This window comes from Sorex fumeus, unplaced genomic scaffold (assembly GCF_029834395.1).
Source record: "Sorex fumeus unplaced genomic scaffold, SorFum_2.1 ptg000070l, whole genome shotgun sequence".
Taxonomy (NCBI): domain Eukaryota; kingdom Metazoa; phylum Chordata; class Mammalia; order Eulipotyphla; family Soricidae; genus Sorex; species Sorex fumeus.
The window spans coordinates 13435000-13456272 of NW_026606127.1; the positions used below are offsets into that span (position 1 = coordinate 13435000).

Below are 21273 nucleotides of genomic sequence, written 5' to 3' on the forward strand. Positions count from 1 at the left end.
AAGAAAACTACAGGCCCATATCCCTGATGAACACAGATGCAAAGATTCTCAACAAAATACTAGCAAATAGAATTCAACAACTCATCAAAAAGATCATACACCATGACCAAGTGGGATTCATCCCAGGGATGCAAGGATGGTTTAAGATTCGAAAATCAATCAACATAATCCATCATATCAACAAGAGAAAAAATAAAAATCATATGATCATATCAATAGATGCAGAGAAAGCATTTGACAAGATCCAGCACCTGTTTATGATGAAAACCCTTGCCAAAATGGGGATAGAGGGGACTTTCCAAAATATAGTTAAAGACATCTACCACAATCTTACATCAAGCATCATCCTCAATGGGGAAAAACTGAGAGCCTTCCCGCTAAGATCAGGGACTAGACAAGGATGCCCACTCTCTCCACTACTGCTCAATATAGTACTGGAAGTATTTGCAATCGCAATTAGGAAAGAAAAAGACATTAAGGGCATCCAGGTAGGAAAGGAAGAAATCAAGCTCTCACTATTTGCAGATGATATGATACTATTCTTAGAGAACCCTAAAACCTCTACCAAGAAATTCCTAGAAACAATAGACTTGTATAGTAAAGTTGCAAGCTATAAAATCAATACCCAAAAGTCCATGGCTTTCTTATTCGCAAATAGTGAAAGAAAAGAAAGTGACATGAAGAAAACAATCCCGTTCACAATTGTGCCCCAGAAAATCAAGTACCTAGGAATCACCTTAAATAAGGAAGTAAAGGATCTGTACAAAGAAAACTACAAAACACTACTTCAGAAAATAAAAGAGGACACGAGGAAATGGAAAAATATCCCCTGTTCATGGATCAGGATAATTAACATTGTCAAAATGGCAATACTTCCCAAACACTGTACAAATTCAATGTGATCTCTATTAAAATACCCATGACATTCTTCAAAGAAATGGAGAAAACACTCCTGAAATTTACATAGAGCAATAAGCCCCCACGAACAGCTAAAGCAATTCTGGGGAAAAAGAAAATGGGAGGAATCAACCTCCCTAACTTCAAACTCTACTACAAAGCAGTAATAATTAAAGCAGCATGGTACTGGAACAGAGGCGGAGCTGCAGACCAATGGAACAGGGTTGAATATACTGACATCTCACCCCAAGCATATGATCCTATAATCTTCGATAAGGGGGCAAGAGATGTGAAGTGGAGCAGGGAAGGCCTCTTTAACAAATTCTGCTGACAAAAATGGATGGCTACATGCAAAAAAGTGGGCTCAGATCTCTGCCTAACACCATGTACAAAAGTAAGATCAAAATGGATTAAAGACCTCAACATCAGACCGGAAACCATAAGGTACATTGAAGACAAAGTTGGCATGACATTGAGGCTAATGGTATCTTCAAAGATGTCACACCACTGGCCAAGCAAGTGAAAACAGAGATAGACAAAATGGACTATCTTAAACTAAGAAGCTTCTGCACCTCAAAAGAAACAGTGACCAAAATACAAAGATAGTCTACAGAATGGGAAAGGATATTCGCCCAATACACATCTGACAAGGGGTTGATATCAAGGATATACAAGGTACTGGTTGAACTCCACAAGAAGGAAACATCCAACCCCATCAAAAAATGGGGCAATGAAATGAACAGATATTTTCTTAAAGAAGAAATCTGAATGGCTAAAAGGCACATGAGAAAATGCTCTACATCATTAATCATCAGGGAGATGCAGATCAAAACAACAATGACATATCATTTCACACCACAGAGACTGGCCCACTTCCAAAAGAACAAAAGCAATTGGTGCTGGGGCAGATGTGGTGAGAAAGGGACCCTTCTTCACTGCTGATGGGAATGCCGACTGGTTCAACCCTTTTGGAAAACAGTATGGACGATTCTACCAATATTAGAAATTGAGCTCCCATTTGACCCAGGATTACCACTCCTGGGAATATATCCCAGAGAGGCAAAAAAGTATAGTCAAAGTGACATCTGCAATTGCCTGTTTATTGCAGCACTCTTTACAATAGCCAGAATCTGGAAAAAACCTGAGTGCCCAAGAACAGATGACTGGTTAAAGAAACTTTGATACATTTACACAATGGAGTACTATGTAGCTGTTAGAAAAGATGAAGTCATGAAATTTACATACAAGTGGTACTACATGGAAAGTATCATGTTAAGCGAAATGAGTCCGAAAGAGAGGAATAGACATAGAAAGACTGCATTCATCTGGGGAACATAAAACACAAAATAGGAGACTAATACCCAAGAGTGGCCGAGATTAGTACCAGGAATTTTGCTCCATGGCTTGGAGGCCAGACACACAAGCTAGGGGAAAAGGGCGCTCAGATAGAGAAGGGAGCACCAAATAAAGGGTTTTTGGAGGATCCTCCCAGGATGGGAGAAGCATGCTGAAAGTAGACTATAGACCAAATATGATTGCCACTCAATGACTCTTTTGCAAACTACAACACCCAAAAGGAGAGAGAGAGGACATAAGGGAATGCCCTGCCACAGAGGCAGGGTGGGATGGGGGGATGGAGGGTGGGAGGGATACTGGGACCCATGGTGGTGGAAAATGGGCACTGGTAGAGGGATGGGTCCTTGATCATTTTATAACTGAAACCCAAGCACAAAAATTTTAAGTCTACAACTGTACCTTATGGTGTTTCTCTAATAAAAATTTTAAAAATAAATAAATAAATAAATTGATTTATTCCAGAAAAAAATAATGATATTTGTCATTATATTCTTTTCTTTTTTATTTTTTTAAATAAATAAATAAATTTATTTTTTAATTAAAAAATTTAAAAATTATTTTTTATAAATTAATTTTTTCTCTCCCTCTCTGGGAGAGCCCGGCAAGCTACCGAGAGTATCTCGCCCGCACGGCAGAGCCTGGCAAGCTACCCGTGATGTATTCGATATGCCAAACACAGTAACAACAGGTCTCATGATGGAGACGTTACTGGACCCGCTCGAGCAAATCGATGAACAATGGGAGGACGGTTTCCGTGACCGTGATCATTTAAAAAAATAAAAAAGAAAAGAATATGACTGCTCTGAGGAAATACAATGATATTTGCTTTCCTCCACAAAATCCTTGGGGAAATAAATCTAATCATTAATAATCAAAGCATAAAATTGTTATCGATACACAGCTGCATTATTGGTCCTTAACCCCTGTAGCTTTCCATGTTACCTTCCTCAAAATTAACAATCTATACAAACAGCAGGGGTCTGTAAAATTCCATGACTGTTTTTATGTCCTTTTCTACCCCGTTCTAATTGAATCCAAGATAGATTTCAACTCTTTCCTTCTTGTTCAGCCTTAATTCACTTCTTGGAGAAGAGATAGTGTAGGATAACATTGATTTGTCTTTTCTGCCTTGCAACAGGGAGCTTAGATTTATTGGGGTACTCCAATCACAGTGCTCCCAAGGCACTCCAATTCCTCTGTGTTCATCTGTAACCTCTTTCTTTGTGCTCTACTTCCCCAATTGGCCAATCACCTTTATCTCCTAATCAGACTCTGTTAACTTGTAAATATTGCTTTTTTCTTCTCCTTAAGTTCTTTCATAGTTAATTCGGAGCAATGTCCTTTTTTGTATAGACACAGGAAGACAGTTAATGCTATGCTTTTGTAACTTCGGAGTTAATTGACTCCGAATGATATTCACTCCTGGGCATCTGTTCTCTCGACTTAAGCCTCAGTTGCCCTTACTTACTAGCACTCCAAAAGCAGGGTCCCAATGAGGCACTGGATGGACCCAGGGCAAGTTGTGAGCTACCCTGGCATCAAAATGGGCCTGGCCAAAGTGTCATAACACTTAACTATGAGTGAAGAGCATGGTCATTGACAAATTCTGTCATGATCCAAAAAGTAACATCTAGATTAGTACCCTGCTAGGGTTAGGAAAGATTAATCTGGCTTGAGCACTGTAGTCTGAGATCTATAGTGAGATGTCTCCAGGAGAGCCACCCTACAAGCTTAATGTATCTCTTACTGTGTCCATACAAAATAACTAATATTAAGAAGTAGAATTAAGATGTTAATTAAGATGTTAATTAAATCATTGGACTAAGGAGAGGAGAAATATCTCTATGTGGTATTTTGCCCTTGAGCCTGACCGGCGATCAGCAGGGCTTTTTTTTTTTTTTGGCTTTTTGGGCCACACCCGGCAATGCACAGGGGTTACTCCTGGCTTTGTTCTCAGGAATGTACTCCTAGCAGTGCTCAGGGGACCATGGCAAAGCCCTATCTGCTGTACCATATGCTCCAGCCCCAGCATATAGTACTATATGTACTATATAGTACAGCATGTAATATATACTATATGTACTATATGTACAGCATATAGTACTATATGTAGTACCTGCTGCACCGCAAGGCAAAGCCCTGCCTGCTGTACTATATGCTCCAGCCCCAGCAGGGCTTTTATGTTGATTGTGCTACCGGACAGGGTGTGGTGTCTATCCCTAATGCGGGGAGTTGGAGAGAGACTAGAGACTAGAGAGAGACTAGGCTGCGAGGTGGAGCACAGAGAGATGAGCAGGAGAGACAGGAGACATGATGGGCAGTGTGAGACTAGCATGAGGAGCTGAGTGAGACTGGAAGGGGCGTGGGGAGAACGGAATAAACGACAACTGATCACCAACCAGCCTGGCCCTCATTTCCTCCCTTGTCCGCCCATGGCATTAGCTGTCCTAGTTGGGGAAGTGGCTTGAGACCACCGAACGCAGGAAGCTTCCCTAGCTGCCTGGAGATTACACAAGAGAGTACAGGGGTTAAGGTGTTTGCCTTGCACGCAACTGATCCTGGTTCCATCCCAGACACCACATATGGCCCCCTTAGCACCATCACAGTGATTTGAGAATCAGAGCAGATGGAACTTAAACTTCTTCCAAAAACAATAATAACAAACTAGAATTTTCATGCAAATCAGTTAACCCACTTCTAAGTATCCAAATATGAAAACACTATCAAAAAAAGGTTTATGCACTCCCATGTCCACTGCATCATTTTAACCATTCATGTGTCCATAGATGGATGCTTGAACAAAGGAAATGTGGCATATATACAGAATGAATTAAATTTCAATAAAAATAAGGAAATCTTATCATTTGAAACAACATGGATAGATCCAGAGAGCATTAAGACAAAGTAAAGTAAATCAAAGACAACACAATCAAATATTGTATAATCGTTAAGATAAATACTGTCTGATTTCACTTAGATGTAGTATCTGAACAAACAAAACAAACTTCTGGATTCAGAGAACAGATATTGCAGCTTGATGGGGGCAGGCAAATGGTTGGTGATCAAAGCCAAAACTTTCAGTTACATGTCAGGTCAGGGGGGTGTAATGCACAGCACAAGGATTATGTAATACCACATTGCATATTTGAAAATTGCTGAGAGTAGATTTTAAATGTTCTTGTCACGTGAAAAATTGTGTTTGTTTGGGGGTGTGCTCCTGGAGGTGCTCCAAGGACCATGTGGTTCCAGCGGGATCAAACCTGAACCTCCTGAACGCAAAGCATGCCCTCCCACCCATTCAGCTATCTCTTTGGCCTCCAAGACAAAAAATGCTTTAAATATATAAGATACTGACTGTTAACTAGAATTACTGTAAGAAAATCAATGTGCAGTACATACAAATAACGTTGTATATGTGAAATTAATATATTGTTACATACATATTAGACTGTGATGGAAAAAAAAACACAAAAAAATGGAGATCTAGAATCAATAACCTAATCTTAAGAAACTGAAAAAGAGATTAGAAAACTAAATCAAGTATAAGGAAGTAAATCACAAATGTTAGCGCATGAAGAGGAAATGACAAATAGAATCAACAAGAGTAAAAAACTCTGAAAATATTAACAAAATTGGCTAAGACTAGCGAAGACTGAAATTGCTAACATTATGGATTAAAGCATGGGTATGTTCTGATTTACAGAATTTAAGAAGGTTATGAAAGAGTGCAAGAAAGAGTGATAACAACTGTGTGTGAAAAAGATTGGATAAAAGGAAATTACCATCAAGATACATATTTCCGAAAGTGACTCAAGAAGACATAGATAATCTGGAATAACTAGAATTTAAATTGTTTAATATTTTGCAAGGTTTAATGTTCCTATTTATTCAATGTTAAGTATTCATATTCTCTGACGTCCTGGTAAGACCCTATCTCATAGGAATAAAGTAGGTTTAGTGCAAGAGTAGACATGCTCTCCCAAGTACTGCCAGGAGTGAACCCTGAGCACAGAGTCAGAAGTAAGCCCAAGTAGGAATGGATGCAACAGAAGAACAAAAGTTAGTAGGGAGAGGAGAGGGGAGTGGAGGAGAGGGGAGGAGAAAGGAGGGGATAGGAAGGAGGAGAGGGGAGGGGGGAAGAGGAAGAGAGAGGAGGGTGAGGGAAGGGGGGAGGAAAGAAGGGGAGAGGGGAGGAAAGAGGAGGGGGGAGTGCAATAGCTTCAACTTTATCTGAAGGATTGCAGCATTGTTCTGGTAAAAGAAAAATGAGTTGGAAACAGAGAAACGTCCAAGGTTCTTTTAATTGCAAAAACTAAGTATCAGTAGTGGCAAAACTTGATCCACATGTGAAATGATACCAAACAAGAAAGAAATATATGTCTGCGTTGCAAGGAAATACACATGGAAGAATGAATAAGCAAGCTGTCATCGCGGGAAAGTGGAAGCAGCTAAGAATGGACTTTCCTTTCCGGTACATCTTGCAATGCTTTCCCGGTCCCGGTCTTAATGATAAAGCACGACTTTGTCAAGCGAACGGTGAAGCACATTGTTCATCAAGACTAGGTGGGTGGAGGAAATCGAAGGGAGCGACCAGGTTGTTTTCGCGGACCTTTTTCTGTGCGCTTCTCTTACAGAGAGTGTGGTGGCCCGGGACGTCGCGTCTACGCGGGGGATTACAGTAACCCGGTTGTCAATGATGAGTCAGAGTGCGTGGTGCTGATGCTGCTGCCATTTCATCACCTCTGCGAGCGCAGTACCTCCATCCCTCCGCTCTCCTGGCGCCTGGGCCTACCTCCCCTCGGGCTCTTGGGCCGGCGATGCTTTCGCTGCCGATATAGAGCCCGACCCAAGCGCGTTTTTCGAGGCCTCGGTGGGGTATCCCTGTCGTCGCCCACGACCAGGGCCAAGGAGACCTGCCTAGCCCCGGTCATGGAGGCCATCTGGCTGTACCAGTTCCGGCTCATTGTCATCGGGGATTCCACGGTGGGCAAGTCCTGTCTGATCCGCCGCTTCACCGAGGGCCGCTTCGCCCAGGTTTCCGACCCCACGGTGGGGGTGGATTTTTTCTCCCGCCTGGTAGAGATCGAGCCCGGAAAACGCATCAAGCTCCAGATCTGGGATACTGCGGGTCAAGAGAGGTTCAGGTGGGCGCGCAGCCGGGGCCGCGAGCAGTGGGAGGGTCTCCCTAGGGTAAGGGGACTTCCTGGTGTGGTCCCTGGCTCCGTTGAAACGATTGAGGATTTGGGAGATTCTGCTGGAACCTACCTTAGGCTCGCTGGCAGTTCGGTGCAGGCAAAACCGGCCTGCCACGGAAGGCCAGTCAGTAATACGTATTGCTTGCACCACAACTCCACCAGTCTGCCCCTTGGTGGCTAAACTAGCTGGAATTCATCTGCAACTTATCGATCTCAGGACCTACTCTACACACGTTAAAAACGTGCCCAGGTCATCATAACAGAATTAGCAGATATCAGTGTATACACAGACGATCTCCCTATGGATACGGGTACCTCTATACAATGTGTTTATTATAATCCTGATAGATAGCTACATGATAGATTGATGAATTAATCTGGCACCGATCATTTATACCTTTTTGCAACCAGCACATTTAGTAATTATTGACTGCATACCAAACACTGATCTAGCTTCTAAGGAAACTCTTACACGGGAGGGGGCACACACAAACAAAATCCAGCTCCTTCGCTCTTAGAACTTTTAGACTAGCAGAAGCAGCAGCTACACAAAAGGCTGCCTTGTCCATACTTCTGTGCCCACTCCCTACTATAATACTTAGCACATAATGAGTAATCTACAAACAGATTTAATTTTCTCTTACCTTTCCTGTTCCTTTTCAGCATGTATAATTTCTAATTATATGTATGAACACAGGACAGAATGCTACCTACAGAAGGTGAAGTCCAACGAGTATGATTGCCCAAACACACACACAGGAAACGCCCAGTGAGAAAAACTGCATATATGAAGGACAGAGAGAGAAAGAGAGAGGCGAATAGAGGGGGAGAAAGAGAGAGCACTGAAAGTAATTTAAGCTAAAGTTGGGCAAAGCTGCGAGAACTAAATCAGAAGGACTCTGTAGTCCACACTTATGACCATCCATTTATCTATTGAACACTGAGCACAGAAAATACTGGCCAGGTAGGACAGACAGGGGGACAGAGAACAGATAATTACTGATAAAACTTTGGTTGTCTCTAACTTCCCACTTGTATAATCCTGTTGTAAATACTCTCAAATGGGTTCATTTGAACTTGTGATTGATGTTTCATAAGTAAAGAGATGTGTCTTTTTGACCACTGAAATTTCTTTTCTGTAAGAAAAGCCCTTTAGTAGGCATTGCTTATTGTTTACAGGGCAATACTGATTTATAAAAGTTCTTGATGGATAAGTATATTAATTATTTTCTGTCACATATGTTGCAAAATATTTTCTCCATTTTCATTTCCATTTAACTCGGTTTAAGAAATGTGTGTGAGCAGCATAGTGCAGTGGGTAGGGTGCTTGCCTTGCATGCACTGATCCAGGTTTGATCCCAGACACTACATATGGTTCCTGACCACCACAAGGAATGATCCAGAGCACTGCTGGGTGTGGCACAAAAAAAGCAAAAAAAATTAAAATGTTTTATGTATGAAAGTTTTTCATTATTATGTAGCCTTATGTTATATTTAGGGCTGTTACTTTCTCAATATTCACAAAACCATTAATATAATCATGTATCAAAGTTTAGACAGGCATCTACAACTTTTTTTAATTTGTTGAACCAAGCTGTTTACAAATCAAAACCTTTAATCATGTCTAATTTTCTGGCATCCCTAGTATTAATTTTCCACAATAACAATATAGAAATATTTTCCATCGGTAGGACTTACTTATTTAGCTGGTTCTGGAGACTTAAATTCATTTTGAAGGTTTAATCATGTCATCATGTAGTTTGGAATATAATTCTATGGACTATGGTTTTTTTCTTATTATTGGGCCGTTTTACCTAAGTTTTATGCTATTGAGCCCTCGTTTATTTTTCATCCTAGGTGACAGAAATCCTGAAAATAGATATAGATCAAAAAGCACAGTACAAAGCTAGTTATCACAGATGTAAATAGTTTTGAATCTTTTTTATAAACTCTAGTACACTCCAGAATACCACATTGTATACTGATAATAGAGCTACTCCAATCAAGTTAGCTATAAAGGGACCAGAGAGATAGTACAGCAGGCAGGGTGCTTGACTTGCAAGTGGCCAACTAGAATTGATCCCTTGCACCCCATATTGTCCCCAGAGCTTGCCACGAGTGATTCCTGAGTGCAGAGCCAAGAGTATTCCCTGAGCACTGCCGGGTATTGCCCAAAAACAAAACAAAACAAAACAAAAAAAAAAACGGAAAAAAATTAAACACAAGAGGTTCCTTTCATAGGTGGGGCAAATGTACAGAAATAAACATTTTAGGTCCCACAAGTGTTCTGATTATAATCCTTTAAATAGATCATGTAACTTTAAGGGGAAACCTTGGTTATTTAGGAAGTTTTTTTTCCAGTTAGGAATCTCAAGTCAGCTTCTCTGAACTGCCAGGATGTTGGGCCGACAGACATTTGCCCAAGTCCTTTGCAGATCATCCCTCTTGTTTTCCTTTTTCACATAGTTTGGAAAGTTTTTATCATTATATTTTTCCTCACTGAGGGAACTGAAGATCCTTGTTAAAGTAATAGTAACAATAATAATAATGGAAAAACGAGTATGTTGCAAAGAACTATTTATTTACATTTTCTTTCAACTATCATAAAATCTGTGTTGGGGGGTGCAGGAAATCAAACCCCTGGGTCTCACATATATGAGGCTTATGCTGTACCGGTGAGCCATATCCCTGGTTATTTTCTAAAAAATCTTGTTTCAACTACTAGAATTTGTGATTTTTCCAGGTCACAGGAACACTTTAAAGCTATTTTTTTTTCATTTTGTCTAATGGATAACCTGTGACTTAAGTATCCCTTTCAGTTATTCAGATACTGCAATTAAAAAGTTAATTGTCGTTCTAGCTGAATCTAGAGGAAATATTTCTAATTCCTTTAGCATTCATTTCTAGAAGTTGTCATCTCAAGGTTTTGACCAATTGAAAATTTACATATCATTGTTATTGTACAATGACATCTGTATTCCTTTGTTAGCACAACCTTTGGCTAAAGAACTGCCAGTAAGCAGAGAGAAACACTAGAATATGCTGAACTCATTGATATACAGGAGTTTGGGCATGGTCTTTATTCTTTCTTCTTACTTTTTGTATTGTAGATCCATCACTCGAGCCTACTACAGGAACTCAGTAGGTGGTCTTCTCTTATTTGACATTACCAACCGCAGGTCCTTCCAGAATGTTCATGAGTGGTTAGAAGAAACCAAAGTACATGTTCAGCCCTACCAAATTGTGTTTGTTCTGGTAGGTCACAAATGTGACCTGGATACACAAAGGCAAGTGACTCGCCACGAGGCAGAGAAACTGGCTGCTGCGTACGGCATGAAGTACATTGAGACATCAGCCCGAGATGCCATTAATGTGGAGAAAGCCTTCACAGACCTGACAAGAGACATATATGAGCTGGTGAAAAGGGGGGATATTACAATCCAGGAGGGTTGGGAAGGGGTGAAGAGTGGATTTGTACCAAATGTGGTTCACTCTTCAGAAGAGGTTGTCAAATCAGAGAGGAGATGTTTGTGCTAGTCAGCTCTTTTTTGTCCAAAACATGCTCTCCCATCTGAACTTAAAAGTGATTGAAATGAATAAAAACTTTCTGTGACTAACAAGAACTCAACCTCCATTTTGGATACAAAGTGAGCCTCCTTCCCAAAGGGGACATTGTGGGTGGAGCCTGGGTGCTGTAACTGAGGGTCTGAATTATTGACCTTTGTTAGGAAACTGTTTTGTGGCCCATGCTGGGTAGTGGCTGCTTTGTGTGCCCTCTGTGGATCACATGTCAAGGGACTGTGGCTTGGAGAGTTAGGCCCAGGAAAAAAACACCCATAAACAGGATAACTGATTCCTGGTATTTCCGCTTATTTATATGTCATGAACATAAAAGACATTTGTAAAGAGGGTTCAAAGTATCATCTTGGGAACAATTAGAGAAACTGAAAAAGGCTATGAGATCACCTTATTAGTGAATAGATACTACACCAAAAGTGTTCGCTAGGGCTGGTTAAAAGGTACCAATTAGCTTCTAAACAACTCATCTGTGAAATGAGAAGTGTGGACCAGCTAATTTACTAAGATCTTTTCAAGTCTAATGTTCTAGTAAAAAGGGTGGGAATATGAAGAAGGTGGCTTTAACACAGTTACTATCACATTTAAGCCAGTGTACACCCTTGTACTAGAATAACCAGCTGTGTGAAAGAATTCTTCACAGGCAAGTGGCTGTGTAAGTAGAAGACAGAAACTGTAACTCCAATGTCATACCCTCTTTCTCCTATGACCATGCTTACAGTTTTACTGCATTGGTGACCACAATCTAGAAACCTGCCTGTCACTTCAGGTGCCTGGAGGCAACAATACAGGTATTACCTCTGAAAAGAGCCCTGAAGACAGTAGTCCCCCACCAATCCTGTACAAGAGCACTGTAGTCCTTACAAACATCTTACAACTACTTGATCATTGTAACAGGACTCCAAGATTTCTTCCCCATTTCACTAACAGGCTAATGGCTAACTAACTCCTAGCTCTTGTTTCACACATTATCCTGCTGTCAGATGTGAACTGTTATTAATGTTTACTTTGGAAGAGATATGATTGTAAATAAATGTTCTCTACACGTTAGGATGTTTCCTTTTTGGTTACAACTCAGCTATAAACCTGACGGAACCTGGTGAGGAGTCAAAGGTAACGCCCACTCAGGTATATTGATAAAAGGATTAGAAACAAGTGAATAATTGCATAACTAAAAACACATTAGATTTGTGTGGGCTCCACGTGTTCTTGTCACTGAAACATAGCAGACAAAGTAATGAGAGAAACCAAAATCAACAATGGGGAGTGGGGGCGGAGATCAAATACTTGCCTCCCAATGATCTTGGCCACCTATCTGTCCAATACCTACACTGGGTTCCTGTCTATTGGAGGGAGTCAGCTCTAAATTCTCAGGTGAACAGACAACCAATGATATCAGAAAATTAGAATGGTTGGCTTCAGGTTCCATTATCTTCTGAAGTGAAGTGATGCTTTCAATGATTTTTTGGATTGTAGCCAATTTCGGCTTAGGCAAAAGCCATACTCTTCACAGTAAGAAAACAATTTTGATTTGAGTCATGTTTCCCATATCCATTGTGATAGGAAAGCCTGAGCGTGGTAAACTGCTTTGAGATATAGTATTGAGCTTCCATATAAAATGTGACTGAGCATGAAAGCTTGGGGATTCATTCCAATAAAGAAGTCAAATGATATAAAAATATGGAAGCAAATCATGGAACAATCTGCAGCGCCAATGACATCATCTCTGCATTCATTTAACACAAACTGGCTTGGGCGGGACAATTATGTTACCAACTTTGTGGTTGTAGAAAGCAAATAAAAGATGGTAAATGAATTCATTAAAAAATTTCATCAAGAACTATGGCTAATTACATTGAGAAAAATCTGAAAGTAAGATTTTTCCAATGGATAAATGAAAGTTTACTGGATTCTGTCAGTTAAAAAAAAGGAAACAAAAACTTCTCTATGGTTTTCTTGACTAAAATACATTAATGTATACTTTCCCCATTTCTTGCATTTTAAGGCAGGTTACAAAATACTCAGCATAGTCCAGCAGATAGCTGAGTTTAATTACGTAAACAAATTTTAGAAAATTTTAAATCATTTTAGTAGAATTCAGTGCCATTGTCACTGCAAAAAGTGAGTTTTAGAAATGTGTGAAAAAAAATCAGGTGTTAATACAATACTAAGGATAAAGCTTTAGAAGCTATTTTACTACATAGGCAAAGAAAAGATAAACTAACTTGTAACAAAGACCACAACTGCATGTTGGATTAGATTGTCTCATATTCCAGAATAAAATGTACTATACTTTCCCTCACTTTGTTGTACACTGTAATGAAATGTGAAAAATTGCTTTCTTCAGCTGTATGTGAATGAAAATATGCTTGTATTTAGTAAAATGGTTGATTATGTGACTGTGAGATTACAAGTGTGTGTTGTAGCTATTTCCAGAGTCTGTCATTAGAGTGTAGCAGTCACTACCAGGATTATTAATTAGATATAACATACTATGCACAACAGTACTCACAAAGCCAGAAAGACATATGATGTTTGAAACTCAGATGCTCATCATGCTGAAAGTCATAAAAAGTTAACTACTTCCTGGGAATATCATGGCGATTTTTGAGAAAAGTTCATTTGTCAAGGTTAATCTGAATCACTGCAATTTTTATGAAGAATTTAAACTTTGTTATCAGGTAGCTGATTACAATACTTGTCTCTCCTGTGACGTCTTCTTTTCTCCACTGTTTCCAAATCTTCCATAGCATGCTTTTTTGTGTCAGGGTACTAGGCGAATGAGGTCCAGATTAGTTCAAAACACTGCTCAGAGCATATATTGGTGGGGAAGTGTAAAAGAGGGAAAGAGTTTGGATACTGGGTCTGGGTACTAATGGGCTGAGTTCTGCACAGCTCTATCACTTTTATCATCATGAGTAAATGAAGGGGGGAATGAAAGAAAAAAGCAACGGTGATGCAACAGCATTTAATATAGTTTATCACTACATTCTACTTAAAATGCTTCTCATGGTTCATCATCACCTTTTCTTCAGTTACATTTCCTGGGCATTCACATTTGGCTCCACAGCTGTAAATGTCTCCCAAATCAAGCTCCTGATCTTTCTCCCCAATTTCCCCTCCTTGGTAAGTGGCAACTTTATCTTGCCCATGGGCTGGAGTGATAGCACAGCGGGTAGGGTGTTTGCCTTGCACGCAGCCAACATGGCCGACCTGAGTTCGATTCCTCCGCCACTCTCGGAGAGCCCGGCAAGTTACTGAGAGTATCTTGCTCATACGCCAAAGCCCAGCAAGCTACCTGTGACGTATTCAATATGCCAAACACAGTAACAACAAAGTCAGTGACAGTGATCTTGCCCATGAACTCTTGCCAAAATCCTCAAGGATGACTCCTATTATTCAAAGTTCACATTGGAGCCAGAAGTTATGTTGTCTTTACCTTAAAATATTGCCTCAACGGAGCAAATTGTCATGGCTAACAACTGGTTCTGATCACTATCATAATTTGCCCAAGTTTTTGTGATTACTGATCTCCCTACTACTCCCCACAATCTTCACATAGCAGCCAAAGGGACACAAATAAGAGTGATAACAGGGTGGTGAAATTGCAGATGGAAACATTGTATGCTTGAAGATCCATTAATAAACAACTATGTAAATCAGTGTCTAAACAGATAGTGATATGCAATCACTAATACTTTCTCAGTGATTGTCCATTTCTCTCATCTTATGACCCATGGTTCTTCAAGTGACCTACAGAATAACCCTTAGAAATCAGTACTGGGGCTGGAGCAATAGCACAGTGGGTAGGGCATTTGCCTTGCACGTGGCCAACCCAGGTTTGATTCCCAGGATCCCATATGATCCCCTGAGCACCGCCAGGAGTAATTCCTGAGTGCAGAGCCAGGAGTAAACCCCTGTGCATTGCTGGGTATGACCCAAAAAGAAAAATAAAATAGTACCGTCACTTCTGCAACCTTGCTTCTTACTGCTGTTATAACTGTTAAAACTCTCCAGGTACACAGTACCTTTTTATTCCTTTTTGTTTTTTGGACTACAGCTGGCTGTGCTCAGGGCTCACTCTTGGTGGGGGGTGGGGGAATCACATGGGGTACTGGGGATTCAAGCTGGGTGAGCTGTGTGCAAGGTAAGCTCCTTAATCACTGTACTCTGGTCCCACAATCTGTTCTTCAAACACAACAATCATAATCACAACACAGGGCCTTTGTAGCTGGGCTTAATGCTGTCTGGAATATTTATTGGAGATGGAGGTACACCCGGCTGTGCTCAGGGCTTAATCTTGACCTTGGGATCACCGTTGGCTGGGCTCGCAAGACTTACATGATGTTGTGGATTGAACCTGGGTTGGTTGCGTGCAAGGGAAGTGCCCTACTTGCTGTACTCTCTCTGGCCCTCTATATGGAATTCTTTCACTATAAATAATCTGTGTGGCATTATGTCACCTCCATCAGGTTCTGGAACTAACAATGGCTTTCAAAATCTGAAAGAAGCTTCCTGATCCTAGAAAATATGTGGCTCGTAAGTTATTCCTGACAGCTCCCTGGGGAACATGAAGCTTAAGCTGTACAAGAACGAGAAATCATGACAGAACGGAAAACCTGGAGAATGCAGTTTCATAGGAGGGAGTAAACAACATATGCAAATATAGCAGTCACTTTCACTGTCATTGTCCTCCTCTTATTCATCTATTGCTCGAGTGGGTCCAGTAACATTGTGAGACTTGTTACTGTGTTTGGCATATCGAATACGTCACAGGGAGCTTGCCAGGCATTGCTGTGCAGGCGAGACACTCTTGGTAGCTTGCCGGGCTCTCTGAGAGGGGCGGAGGAATAGAACTCGGGTCAGCCATGTCAGCTGCGTGCAAGGCAAATGCCCTACCCGCCGTGTTATCTTATCGCTCCAGCCCAAATATAGCAGTAAAGGTAAAGGTAAAGGTAAAGGCCCTCCCGTTGATCGTCGATTTGCTCGAGCGGGCCCAGTAACGTCTCCATTGGAGACTTTGTTGTTACTGTGTCTGGCATATCGAATGACTCAAGTATATCCATAGGAGTTAAGGGAACTGAAGTCACAAGTGAGCTTTGCCAGCATAATGGTGGTGAAATAATTTCTTTCTACACCAAGCCTCTTGGAACATTGGTGTTCTTAGCTCATTGGTTGGGGAAACACAATAATCTTCCAGCTCTTTATCCCCTCCTCTCCTTAGACAATCTTACCTACTCTTGTGGATTTAGTTATTGTCTTTGCATTTATAATACCCAAACAAAGATCTCTAGCCATGTTCCCTACTTCTGCCCTTGTTCTGTTTATACATTCTCAAGTCTTCAGAATAGAAAGCAGACCAAGTCATTCCCCTGCTTAAAGGTTTCTCATCACATTTAAAACAAAAGCAAAATAAAACAAATTTCTTAACAAGGCTTTGCATAAGCTGGCCTCAAACTGGGAGGGTGGTCTCCTCAGGAGTGCTCAGGAGTCCTGGGACCCTCTCCTGGGCAAATGAGCCGGTGATTCAGTGCAAGGATCAAAGGATGCAGTACTGCTCAGGCCCAGCAGTACTGAGGTGGTGGTATCCAGGATTGCACCCAGGGATGCTTGAGAGACCATATGTCAGAGATAGAACCCAGAGGTAGCTGAATGCAAGACAAGTATCTTAAACGATGTACTACCTACCTCTCCAGCCTCATATCTCTTTAAACTAAATAAAAGTTGAGGGTCTTGCTCATCTTTTCACGAGTATTTCTTTTTTCTTTCCTTATTTGAAGTAATCAGGAGGAGACGAGCAGTGAAGTAAAACATTTTATTTGGAGGTTTTTGAGGAACGGGGAGGAAGGAGAAAAAGAGAAACACTCTCAAGAGAGAATTTGGGCTTCTCCAAAGGCGGCGAGAGCCTCACCAGTATTTCTCCAATGGTAGCATAGATGTATGTTTGAATAATCGAATACTGGAACAAATGACTGCTTTCTTACTCGACTATAATCTACTAACCTGGACCGTTATTTCATTTTAGTAAAATACACCCACTATCTTGCAGCATTACCAAATGTGATACAACATCTGAGATTGCTCTGTTAGTACAAGTTGATTATCCATTCTCTCCTTGATTCCTGTTCTCACACAATCAGCATATCCCCAAAGCACCAATGAATGGGTATAACCTGGTGACAAACAGAACCCTGGAGCCCCCAGGCACCAATGGGTGTGCCCCTATAAAAAAGGCATGGCTTTCAGAGTAAGTCAAGTTCAAAATCTGACTCGAGCATATAATCTTATCAATTGATTCAGAGAGATTTTGACAAAATTCAACATCCATTCTAAATTTAAAAAAAAACCTCAAGAAACTGTGATAAAAGAAGCATACCTCAAGATGGTAATGGACCTTTACAACAAACCCCCAGTCAGCATCATATTCAAGAACAAAACAACTGAGAGCTTTTCATCAGATATCAAGCACTAAGCAAAAGTGACCACTTCCTCCACTATTATTCAATATAGTTTTGCAAGTCTTCGCCGCGGCAATCATGCAAGAAAAAATAAAAGATGTTCAAATTAAAAAAAGTTAAACTATCAATAATTTCAGACATGGTACTATATATAAAAGACCCAAAGAATTAATAAAAACTCCTAAAAACAATAAACCAATACAGCAAAGTAGTAGGCTGCAAAATCAATACACAGCAAAACAACTGTTGCATTTCTAGATACAAATAACAAACCAGATGAGAAAGAAATAGAAAAGATAATCTCATTTAAAATGGCATCACACAGATTCTGTTGCTTTCATCCATTTCTATGGAACTGAGCTTACCATGGCAGTGAGACATTGTGGGGAACAGGGGTGTTACAGGGGGAACTTGTGGTGAAGGACTGTGGTGTTGGTATGTCATATGCATGAAGCACTACCATTGGCAGTGTTATAAATAATGGTAACTACAACAAAAATTTAAAATAAAAGTGCCCCAAAACATCAAATATCTAGAAATACACAAAATATGTAAAGGGCATTACACATCAAAAACTCTAAGTCAGTGTTGAAAGAAAGCAAAGAAGACATCAGAAATGGAAAAAAATTCAATGCTCACAGATGGGTCATTTCAAAATGACCATCGCACCTAAAACATTATAGGCAATACAACCCACATCAAAATTCCAATGAAAATCTTTAGGGATTTAGAACAAAATCTAATAAAATTTGTATGGAATTACTTGTATCCTTCTATCATTTCAAACTAATTTGTATAAGGTTAATAGAACATTTCACTGTTAACACTTTTATCAGCACTATTAAAAAGGTGTATTGAAATTTTCAAATGTCATTTATATTCACAAGGTAATCAAATGGTATTTTTCTTATCAATTGTATTAGCAGATCTCTTTATGTTTAATCATACTACTTTAGGTTTTCAGAATCAATTTGTTCATAGTGTATTTTTAAAATACTCCATGATTTAATTCACTAACATTTGATTAGGATCTTTGCATCTTTATGTTTGAGATTGGTTTGTGACAGTATTTCTTAAAAAGATTTCTACACGGATTAAGAGAAATGAGGGAGAAATCCACAGCTAAACACAGAATGGCAAGCTGTCCAGCTGAGGAGCTGCAATGGGAAGAAGTTTATATAGAACTTCCCTCAACTTACATGACAAAAAACAAATTTTATGGAGCATTTTAAAAGACAGCTGCTTAGGAGAAGCACATTTTAAAAATGTTGGTCTTTTGTGCTGTGAGATTGTGGAACCATGGATTTTTCTGATCTCACAGAATGATGAGTACTTGGGATCCTGTCTTACTTTTTTGGGGGTCACACCCAGCTATGCACAGGAGTTACTCCTGGCTCTGCGCTCAGGAATTACCCCTGGCAGTGCTCAGGGGACCATATGGGATGCTGGGAATTGAACCCGGGTCGGCCGCGTGCAAGGCAAACGCCCTACCCGCTGTGCTATTGCTCCAGCCCCCTGTCTTACTTTTTTGAACACTAGAATAATGAGTAACAAGAGTGATATATTTCATGGAAGGTTTATGAAATTCATTCAAAAGCTTTGTGATCTAGAATCAATTTATGATCAATTTATGATCAATATATTCATTTAGTAGAAAGAGGGTATAAATCTTTTATTTCATGGTTATCATAGTCATTAGGTTCAGCGTTAAGTCACATGATAGACTGCTTTATTGTTTCTGCAAATCTATTGGCCTTCCGTGGATAGATTTTGCTCATCTCATATAGTCTTGACATGTGACTGTCAGTGTCCTAGCTTAGATGATCCTCATCAACCCCACCAAGAACAATGGCTACCAGGCCACATCCAATGGAAATCAGACCCTACCAGAAAATTGCAGCCCAGTCCATAGTATCATTTGAAAATCTCTGTATTGGGGACTAAGGATGTGGCTCAGTGGTAGAGCATATTACTCCATGGGTTCAATCCTTGGAACCACAAAATTAAAAAATAAGTAAATATCTGTATTGGAAATTAGAAATCACCTTCATTTGTAATTTATATACATGTTATTTTCTTTTTATTATTCACAGTTGTCAGATGTTGGTCAATTTTTATCAATATTTTCAAAGAACCAGTTCTTTAAGTAACTACACTGCTGAAAATTTCCTGGGAGACTAGATTTCAAATACATGTTAATTAGTTTCACTATAGTATTATTTATAATCTTGTAGTAATCACATATAATCATACCATATAACTTAGATGTGTAAAATGCTAATTCTCTGCGTTCTGATTTATTTTTCATTATCCACAACAATTTGTACTTTTAATAAGAATATTTCTTAGTATATATGTTATACACACACACACATGTTATTCAGGGGAGTACGGAAAAACACCACACCACACCTGGCAGTACTTAGGGCTTACTCTTGGCTTTGCAATCAGGGATAACTCCTGACAGAACACAGGGACCATAGAAGGTGTCAGGGATCAAACCCAGGTGTAAGGCAAGAAGGCAAGAGTCTGATCAACTATACTATCACTCTAGCCCATTTAGTAATTTTAATGCAGCTCTGGTGCTTTTAATATGTAATTCTGGATTCTGTTTTCATTCAATATAGATGGAACAAAAATAGGCACACAGGCAAATGGAATAGAGTAAGAGGTTACAGAAATAACCCTATATATATGTAGGAGCCAATGAAGGAGTCGAGGCCATACAATAGACAAAAGAAAGCCTCTTCACCGCTGTTCAGAAAACTAGAGCCACGCGTGACAAATGAGAGACTTGCTCACTAATTAACACCGTATATAAAAATTAAATTAAACTTAAGTCATAAAATACACAAAAGAAAACATAAGTGATATGCTCTAAGACCTCAACACAGATATGTATTTATGAAGTCAAAAGTAACAGCAAGGGAAAAAAATGCAAGAACAGACAAAACTAATTACAAAGCAGTCCAGTGGAGGGGTGGGGTGAAGAGATAGAATAGAGGTGAAACAGGACAGTGGGAGCGGTTGCAGTAACTGTACATCAATACCCTAATTTTAACAGTATTGTAACCATGTTTCCTAAACTATATTCAATGGGGAGCGGGGTCTCACACTGTTGTGATCAGGGATCACTCCTGACAGCGCTTAGAGGACCATATGTAGTATAAGGGATCAAACCCAGGCCCGATGCATGCAAGGCAAGCGCCTTATCCCTTGTACTATCTCTCCAGCTCCAATAATTTTTAAAAAAGATAAACAAATGAGAATACCTACATAAAAACTCTTTCACACAGAAAAAGTACTACAAAACAAAAAAGACAACCTAACAACTTTTTTTTTTTGCTTTTTGGGTCACACCCAGAGATGCGATGCACAGGGGGTACTCCTGGTTCATGCACTCAGGAATTACTCCTGGCAGTGCTCGGGGGACCATATGGGATGCTGGGAATTGAACCCGGGTTGGCCGCGGATAAGGTAAACGCCCTACCTGCTGTGCTATTGCTCCAGCCCCCAACCTAACAACTTGAAGAAGGTATTTGTACATCACATACCTAACAGGGGTTAAGATACTAAATACCACAATAAAACACAATTTCACAGAAAATAAAACTTTTAAATGGGCAAGACCTAATAGTTCTCCAAACACAAAGACTGCACGTACACAAGAAAAATACTCAGTGTCACTTAGGGAATACAAAAGGAAACTACAATGAGATATCTCATATTCATCAGAATGGCCCATATAAAAAAGATTGGAGGGGCTAGAAAGATAGTTCAGGGGTTCAAGT

At 40.0% G+C, this 21273-nt stretch overlaps 1 protein-coding gene across 1 annotated transcript; it reads left to right on the plus strand.

The window, feature by feature from the left end:
• Nucleotides 1–6948: 6948 nt before the first annotated feature.
• Nucleotides 6949–13423, plus strand: RAB39B (RAB39B, member RAS oncogene family). The gene is made up of 2 exons (XM_056128844.1): nt 6949–7397; nt 10559–13423. Exons 1-2 carry the CDS (start codon nt 6973–6975, stop codon nt 10983–10985), a joined length of 852 nt encoding a protein of 283 aa, XP_055984819.1. The 5' UTR covers nt 6949–6972; the 3' UTR covers nt 10986–13423.
• The last annotated feature ends 7850 nt before the right edge of the window (nt 13424–21273 follow it).